The sequence below is a fragment of the Malurus melanocephalus genome, unplaced genomic scaffold (genome assembly GCF_030028575.1).
Source record: "Malurus melanocephalus ecotype Western Australia unplaced genomic scaffold, MMel_1.1 scaffold_292, whole genome shotgun sequence".
Taxonomy (NCBI): Eukaryota; Metazoa; Chordata; class Aves; order Passeriformes; family Maluridae; genus Malurus; species Malurus melanocephalus.
The window spans coordinates 82241-91630 of NW_026623524.1; the positions used below are offsets into that span (position 1 = coordinate 82241).

At 39.3% G+C, this 9390-nt stretch overlaps 1 protein-coding gene across 1 annotated transcript in view; it reads right to left on the reverse strand.

The window, feature by feature from the left end:
• LOC130579768 (complement C4-like) overlaps window positions 1-9390 on the reverse strand; it is a 43010-nt gene that overhangs the window by 25844 nt on the left and 7776 nt on the right. Inside the window, exons 8-17 of the mRNA XM_057376819.1 lie at window positions 8483-8588; window positions 8176-8299; window positions 7397-7512; window positions 6494-6661; window positions 5563-5760; window positions 4077-4268; window positions 2606-2755; window positions 2059-2185; window positions 1617-1688; window positions 537-737 (exon numbers count right to left, since the gene is read on the reverse strand). Of these exons, the coding sequence (XP_057232802.1) occupies window positions 537-737; window positions 1617-1688; window positions 2059-2185; window positions 2606-2755; window positions 4077-4268; window positions 5563-5760; window positions 6494-6661; window positions 7397-7512; window positions 8176-8299; window positions 8483-8588 (1454 nt within the window). The remainder of the gene's footprint in view (window positions 1-536; window positions 738-1616; window positions 1689-2058; window positions 2186-2605; window positions 2756-4076; window positions 4269-5562; window positions 5761-6493; window positions 6662-7396; window positions 7513-8175; window positions 8300-8482; window positions 8589-9390) is intronic.

Consider the following 9390-nt stretch of genomic DNA (forward strand, 5'->3'; position numbering starts at 1 on the left):
TGAAGTAACATGTAACGCTTGTAGCCAGAGATAGATTTTGGGGAGAAGAAAGGAAGAGAGAGACAAAATTATTTGTATCTAAAGTGTCCCCTTCTCAGTCATTGCATTTTGGAGGTACTCAGGTGTTATAATAGTAGTATCACTAATAAAATAGTCATGAATCTGAGACCACTTAGAGCCTATAAATGCAGAAAACCACTCCCTTTCCTGCTCTGCTCTCTGTGGCCTCTCTGGGGTGCAGGCAGGGGCAAAYAACTCCTCAGTCAGTCTATTCTGAGTCTATTCAGTGGTGGTTAAGTGATTCCTGCCTTTTCTCACCCCAAGAAGTTATCCTATCCCACTCCCACCATCCCAKTGTACAGATGTGAAGATGCAAAGCTGCGTGGCTGTTGCACTGGACTGGGGATCTCTGAAACGCTGATGTGAAAACTTCCTCCTCAGCCCCACAGCACTAAAAAACCCCTTGCCCCTCCCCTGGCACCACAAGAAGGGTAAAAACAGTGGTGTTATATGCTTTGTGTGTGTTTCATCTTTACGTCGTGCCAAGCCCACTCTGTTGCTCTGCTTCGCCTGCTTCCTGAGGGCTGCGGCTTTCTCACAACAGTCCTGGAATGCCCTCCTGCATTCGCGGGAGCCAGACACTTTTGCCAGCCTCTTCGCACAAGAAAACCTCATGGGATTTAATTTCATTCCATCCTGGCAGCATTTCTGAAGATCAGTGCTTTGGTATCTGCTGGCTGCAATAGAATTGAAGCCCAGAATCAGTGCTGTGAGAGCAGCAATAAGTGTTAAAGTGCTCATYGTGCTCACTGCTGTCACTCTTTGCCATTAACATCAGTTTCTATTGCAATGTTCAAGCTTCAGCCCAGGACCTGCTCTCCATCCTAAAAACAGTCCACAAACACAGGAGGAAAGCACAGGCTCTATGGCATCCCAGGTACTCTATGCTTCCTCTGCACAGCCAAAATGTGAGTTAAAAATGCTTCCTTGGCATGCTGGAATTAGATATCTTAATAGAAACAGCCAGATCAGTGTTCTCTTTCTGGAACAAACAGCCTGATTTAAAATGCAAGGAAGAATCCAGCTCCAAGCCTTCMTGTCTTCTGRCAAGGAAATGTCAATTTGYGCAAACTTCTTTTTCCTTSATTTATACCAARTGCTATACTAACTCTTCTCTTAATKGAAACATAAAGTACCAAAGTCGGCATAGCTTCAAAGCAGAATGCCGATAAAAAAAATAGGATTTATAAAACATCTTCTGACCATACAAGTAATTTTGAAAAGCCTCAAAGTCATGACTGATGACATGACTTGTTATCTAGTAGAAATGCTTCACATTTGGAATTATAAAGTGGTGAATTAGTTTCTGTTTGCAAACATTCTTTGTTTTTTTTTAGTTTGGATAATTTTTGAGCTGTTCTGATGAATGATGCATCAGGTCACACAGCATAGCACATACATTCGTGCTAGGCTATGTCATCTAATGCATGTAAGACACATAAAAGTATCTTGGCATCCTTTACTATTCCATCACTTCTTGCCCCCTAGATCCCAGTCAGATCCCTTTGCCTCCCCCCCTGCTAAGATTTTCAGGCCACCCAGATGAGCAGACATACCAATTCCTGCCATTTTTTTCTGAAAATTCAAAGACCTCTTCTGCCTTCTGGTACYCTGAAGGCATTTATATCCTGCGAAGGCAGAACAGAAGTACTTGGTCATGATAACATGACAGGAACAACCTGATCATTCACATCATTCATGAAGACCTGTATTATGACATATCTTATTCACAGCAGACCCACAATTTGAGAGACCCACAAATTTTCCAGCCCTAGGCAAGTGCTGCCTGCCCCAGCTGAGATGGTCACCAAAGGAGCAGCAGCCACCACCTGGGATATCTGAGCTGCCAGCAGCCGGTGGAAAAGCAGAAGAAGAAAAATACCCAGGCAAGARAGATTTTACAACATGGCAGTAAAAATGTTTCTGATTATTAAGCAATCAGCCTCACCAGATCTCTAGTGATCTTACACAAACTTCTAAAGGGCAGATCACACTCACCTTCCCGAATGCTGGATTGAATTGTGTCTGATATGAAAGCCAGACCAACATCAGTAAAAACTTGAATGCTGTTTGCACCACCACCCGCAGAACATCCAAGRTCATATGAATTCATGGCATTAAATACCTGCCAAATAAAATAGCACAGATGGACTGTATATGCTTGCAAAGGGTTTATACAAATATCAGAAAAACTCTTGTGGCCTTTGATTCACCAAAGCAAGACAAACTTGTGGTGCAAGCTGCATTTGGAAACAGATTAAAGATGAGGGAGGTTTTAGTTAGGGAGTGCTTTCAAGCAATGCTTTTTTAAATTTACAAACTTGTCTGCCATGGAATGGAAATCCCCATCTTAAATATACCATTAATTTAATTATGCCTTTCATCTCAAAGAGATCCTAAATTGCAAAAGGAAAAACATTTCCGAGTTTAACAAAGCAATGCTTAAGCAATTAATAACCATAAATTAGATTTTGATCCTCTCATTARTCTTGGAAAATTTTGCTTGACTAGTAGATATGATATTTTCTTCYTACAAATATCTTACTTTTTTGGCTGTAAGCTTATTTTTCTTATTCAGAATAAAAACTGCTTTATCAACCACAGCTAAGGCAACTTTTCCCGCATGGTCCATTTCAATCTGTAAATTGATGTGGTCTGTTGGTTCATAAATCTCTTGGTCWGTTTCCACTTTAATCTAAATAAGAAAGATTGAAACAAAAATACCATATTGATTAGTAAAAATTGAAAACTCTTTGGGCCAGGAATACTGTCAGTTGTGACTGTGGGCAGTCAGAGCCTGGTGGAGGTTCCTGTTTTGGGGAGTTTCTGTCTGCAATCCTGCATTTTGGAACACGTAGGTGCAGGTATTTTACAATGAAGGAAATCCTGGGGAACTGAAAGATGTGTCCTGCAGAATATTGGATGCTGACTTTGAATGGCATGTAATAGGAATTAATGGGAATTAAAGGTATGTGTAAGAGGTTTGCAGAACTGGGGTCTTCAACATAATTTTGTTATTTTCCAGTGGAAACAAAACTGCCATGAAATACAGCAAAAGACTAATTAATGTACAAAATTAASCAGCTTAAGCCAGTCTATAATAATACTACCTGCTTTTTCTCATATTTGAATTTTTTAGCATGATTGAGTAAGCACAGATCTGGTTCTGATGTAGACACTTCAGTGGTTTAGGAGGAAGTAGCCATGGTGATTATGAAACAATAGGGAATTATGAATAGAAATGACCATGAACATAACTGAATTTTGTCCTTGTATAAGTGAAGATTTGGTTTGTATGTTGAAGGCAGATAATTTTTTTCTTGAAAACTTATTTTCCCAATGGACTATTACATTCTTTTTCTAAAACAAACACTGTAAGTGGAAAAAATCATTTTAGACAACTGGCCCTTTTAAGCAGTTATGTTTCATGCTATTGAGAAAAATTCCTGTGTCTTGGTTTTTTTTTTTTTTTCATTTTACCTTGTGGTCCCAAAAAGGAGGAGGAGGAAGGTGAAAGAAAGGTTTAGAGTGCCTCCTATTTTATCCACACTTCATTTTCTAATGTAGATTATTTAAAAAAAATGCTTTTGAAATATTACCAAATCTCAGAAAATTACTTCCAACAGAAATTAGAAAGCTTGAAAAAATAATTTAAATTCATATTTTTTTCCAATAAATGGCTTCACTTTCTTCCATGTGACATACATCATCACAAAAAGACAAAGTCAAAAAGAGATTCTGCCCCCTCAACAATTCYATCAATGTTTCCTTGTAGATTTCCAACATACAGACACTCACGGGATCTGCACGAAACTGTGTTATTCATCTCTTTCTAGGCACCACCTGGGAGTTTTTCCAAGCTATACCTTTTGGCATGAATCCTGACAACTCCTTTTCAAGAAAAATGGCATGTCTTTTTCCCTTTTTAATCCCAGGCCTGTACTTGCTCTGCTGGTACCTCATGTTTTTGTTTTCATTTTGGAAGCAATAACAGAAGCCACGAGCTTTGAAAGCACCTTTCCTTCRCAGACATCCCTGACATCCACCCACACGGAATCGGCGACGATCTCTTGGCGGCCCTCATTTCCAATGAAGTAGTAGGCTATAAAGCGAAAGGCAGGCATCATCTTCTCGGTGATTTTTAGGTTTATTACTTTGTTTGAGGATGGGACCCTTCCCAAAAGCTCAGCTTGTCCCTTTGCCACAACCTGCAAGGCAGAAACAAACAGAAATCATATATTGTGACTATATCCCAGAAAGGGCAAATATTCCATAATTTTAATCCCCCATCCCCACCCTGGAGGCAATTTCTATTTAAAATATATTCTCTTCTAATGGCATTAACAGTTTTAGTTCCCAAGCTGTATACCAGTTTCCTGGAGGAGACCTGCACACTGTGGTGTGAAGCTCTGCTACGCTGGTCTTGTGGCTCAGGTTTGAACACAGATCTGTCACCCTCCACTCAATCTTACTGCTTGAGAAGGGGTACCCARATAGTAGTGTAAATTTTGTCTTCTACAATGACTGCTCATCATACCCAGGAGGATATCAGCATTATTTAATYTGTAATCAGTACTGAATCTTTCAGATGGTGTGAAGGGTTGGAGCAGGAGATTTTAGAATAAAGTATCACAGATTCATCTTTAACTGATTTCAGCCCATCTTTCACTGTTTAACTCTAGCCCTGTGATAAGCCGTCCTATGAAAATTGATCCCCAAACCTAAACTTAACTCCTAGGGACCCAATTATTCCAATATATCAGAGTCCTATTAAAAATAGGGGTGGTTATCATCCTGTGAAATTTAGACTGCCAAGGAAAATTGAGACAAAGAGAGGGAGAAGGGAATTAAACATATTTCACACTCAACAGATTCACTCCTGGAATGTACCCATGAACATATTTGTCTCATTCAGCAAAATAAATACTGTGCATTTTATATGCTCCAGAAATAAGTGCAAATGTATAAAAAATAGCAGAATCATAGAAATAATTTCTGGAAGGGACCTATGGAGATGTCTGCTCCAGCTGCTTGCTCTGAGACATCATCAGTGTAAGATTAGGTGAGATGTGGCTTTGTCTTCTTGAATGTTCGATTTTTCTAAGGTTATAAAACCCTTTAAATCTCTGGGGAACCTCTTCCAATATTGCATTCATCATTAGTGAATAGATTTTTCCAAAATAAACCTTTCAGGCAGTAATTTTTAACCTTGGTCCCTTGTTACATTGTGGCACCACCTAGGAAATCTTGTCTCCATTATGTCTGCAATTCCTCTTCAAGAAGTTTTAGGTTGCTATGAACTCACTCTTAGGCTCTTCACCAAAATGAACAATCCAATTCCCTCAGCCTGTCCTGGTGGGTCAGGTGTGCCATAACACTGATCACTTCCACTTGTCCTTTGCTGTGGACTCCCTTGGTTTTCCCTTGCATTAATAACTAGGTAAATGTTCTGGGTTGTATAATTTCTAAAAGGAATTACTGATATGATATGATTCTGTTTACCATGTAATAGAAATAGCCAAAGTTTCCATGGCCAGACTGATGAATGTCATTCAAGGTGATGGGTAAGGTGTCTCCAGGTGCCACRATGGTGTGTGGGATGCTGATGCTGAGGTAGTTTGGGGAAGCAGACTGGTATCTTTCAGCTCTGATACTGGCTTCAGGTGATTCTAACTTTTCTTTGCCCTCTTCAGCCTTTACCTGTCAGTGAAGAAAAGGATAGAGTGAGCAAAATGTCCAAGAGGAGACAGTTTTATAGTGGCACCAATAATTCATATTGTGCCAGGTTGTTTGGGAAATGTTGTGAAGTGAGAGGAATCATTGTTGAGACCTCATTAGCAGAAACTGGAGCCAAACCTCAGGATTTTAATTACTTCATTGTCTCATCCCATTTTGCCTCTTGCTGCATTTACATTTGGTATTTGTTACTCTTGGCTCTTTCTAAATGAGAATCAATGGGTCAAAATCACTTGCATTCAGGCAAGTTTATTCCCATTATATCTTTTGCACTCTTGTGCCTTCAGAGTGGGCAGATAAAGCCTACTCTTTGCACTGCTCAGCACCTTTTCCTTCACTTTYTTYSCATAATTTTCTATCACTTTGCATGGTGATATTCCTTACAATCYCATTTCTGTCCTTCATGCCAGGTAAATGCACATCCACAACACAAAAAATGCACCACTATAACTAATGCATGCATTCCCAAGGCTCTGATCTACAAGAGTATCTCTCACTTGAGACTTTCCACAGGCCCCASGTCTCTCTAACATATCTTACACAATCTGGACAAAGCTCTGCAGGTGGTGTAAGAAATCATGTTCCATATTCTGTGCTAATTTGATGAAAACTGATCATCTTCACAGTCACTTAAAATTGTCTTATGAACAATCCTCAGTGGGATACTTTTAAACATGGGTGTTTGCATTTTCTTTACCTTTATTTCAAGCACTTGAGCATCTCTGGGGATATCAAATGTGATTGAGACCAGGCCCTCTGTGTCACAGAAGGCAGTCTTCCTCATTGGGGGTTTTCCAGGCAAGGTAACAGTGGCAGAGACAAACAGGAAGGCAGCAGGAGTGCCATCAACCCACGTGGCAGATGCCTATTGGAAAAAAAAAATATTCTGTTATTTAAAGGAAATCCTGTGTTTAAAAATTTCCACAAACAAGAAGCAATTATATTTTATATTTTTTTATAAACTGAAAAGAAATATAAAACCGTGCACATCAGCATTCAAAAATTTGAGCTTTGAGGAAAGGGGATAGCGACTGACTCAGTCTGGACTTCAGTTAAGGTAAAAATCCGTGAGTATGGATTACAAGATGCCCCAGATTTTCAGTTAGCATCTATTTGGTCTAAGCACATCCCAGAGGTATTTGTCATTTGCTATCATAAGGTAAATTTCTGACTTTAATTCTTTATAGAAAACCCTAGACAAGCTTGAAGGTGTGAACTTTCAAGCCACAAAAACATAAATCCATTTTTTAAAAAAAGACAAAACCCTGTTATGCTTTTCAGTTTGAATTTGATGTGGGATTTATTTGATACAATATTCTTATTTCAATATTTTGATACCAAAGTGAAGAAGAGACTGCAATGTTTTAATAAAGGCAACAGTTGCACATTGACTTCTAGAGCAGAAAACCAGCATTTTCTAGCTGTTAAGACTCTGAGCATACAGAAATGAGACAAACCAGACACACAGATGTAGCTCTGTGTTGGACCTGATCTTGAAGGTCTCTGTCATATAGAGCTCCCAGTAGATCAGACAAGGATAGAGGGCAGATACAAAGGCATTGCTGTGGAGGCAGACAGATACAGTCACAACACTACATACCTTGACAGAGAAGGGGGCTCCAGGCACAAAATACTTTTTGGTGTTAGACAGATCAACAGCATAAGGAGATCTCACAAACTTCACACTGCTGAGTTCCTCTTCCCTCATCTCACCACCTGTTAATATCAAACAGCATGTGTTACTGTGGGAGCACTAACTATGGACTTGCATACCTTAGATATCTAATTTTTCTGACAGATTTTGTTTTCATTTTCAACTACTGGCAAGAGTTAATGTTACCTAGTGTCATCTTCTGCAATTTGGAGCTTGAGTAACTGCTTTCCATCTAAGATTCTTCTACTTAAAACAATAATTAATCTAGTTAATATCTAGTTACATCACTACTCATACCCACATCTAAAGAAATCAGTTACATGGCTTGTTTGAAATTAAATGAACTAAGAAATATATTTTAACATCCTTATTTTACACTTTAACACTTCAAGGTTGAGACATAAAGCCCATCCTCCTTGCCCTGTCATGCATATAATAAGTGCCGAGCCCAGCACTTCTGGAGCAGCCCTGGAAGACCACACAGGACAACACAGGACACTTAAAGTGGTATTGGAYATTTGGATTCAGACAAATCAAGCCCGCTTGAGATGAAGTCTTTGTGCAGAAGGGGGTCAGATGAAAGAGATGGTCATGCCCTACAGCATGAGYAAGCTTTGCAGCAAAGATGGACCCAGTGAGGTGAGATTTCCCACAGAACAGAGTACAGCAAAAGAAGATCAGTGTGAATCTTACAGACTGTATCAGCTAAGCCGTACTGTACTCACTTGCTGTTTCTACAGTGGTAACAGCAACATACAAATGAAACCCTTCTAGACTGGAAATATTCTTTCTCAATTTCTCTTCCAAAAGTGTTGTACTTAAAGAAACTCTTCCTCTTCCATTTTGGATCTAAAACAAAAGTAGGGAAAAAAATACAAAGAAGGAAAGAGACAGCCCTTACTGGTTTGTTGCCATWAGAAATGAAGTGCTGCTTATATCACAGCCACAGTATTATGTCTTCTAAGTTTCCAGAATTTCTGAAAATATTCAGCTTAGGTGGGATAAATCAGAGTTGTTCAACTGAATACTTACTGATAGCTGTTGCTCCAGGCCTGGAATAAATATTTTGCTCTCATTTTCATCAATTATGCCAAATCGCACATATGCGGCACCTTGAATCTCTTTCCCATAAGAGTGTCTTTGGAAGGAACAAAAGTGAGTTCAGAGATCATTATCTTAATAAAATGCAAGCATAAGTCAGACTAATCATTTTATGCTAAAAAAAATTTGGAATATTTGCAGGCATCCCATTTGTAAGTAATAGTTTGAAAACAAAAACTAGCCCCACTCTTGTGACTCAAACATGAAACCTCTTACTGATCTGTGTACCAAGTGGTGATTTCAGTGCAAAGGTATCTACAGAGTAAATGACTTTTGCAGAATCACATGGGGAGGCATCATCTGAAAAAATTTGCCCTAGAGTCAATGTTTTTTCTTTTTTTTTTTTTTAACAAATTAATGAGAACTTCAGTTGCACAGAGACGTCTCACACAACTCATCCCATTCAGAGGGAGCAGGGGAGATATCCAGTTTATTTAACTTGGATGGACAGCTAATTCCTTTGTATGAGACACCTCATGAATAGAGCATAAAAAATAAGGGATCAGAGAATCACTTCAGGGACTATATTTGGAAATATTTGGTATCTCTGAAGACCTAAAGCAGGGAGATCCTCCCTGCTGATATTTTAACACCTGTATTAGGCAGAGTAGCCACCCTCTGCCCCATRTCACTCCTACAGATTTAGGCAGCAGAGCATAGGATCTACCTGTGAGTGAAATATTTGCCAGATCAGCATCAAATATTTGCCAGAACACCCTTGAACATTTCATAAAGGTCTTGGGCAGAGAGGACAGGGCATGTTGTTGAACCTGACTCCTTACTGAAGGAAGCCTGGCAGAGGCATCCTCTGGCAGCACAGTGTGTAAGGTGCTACATGA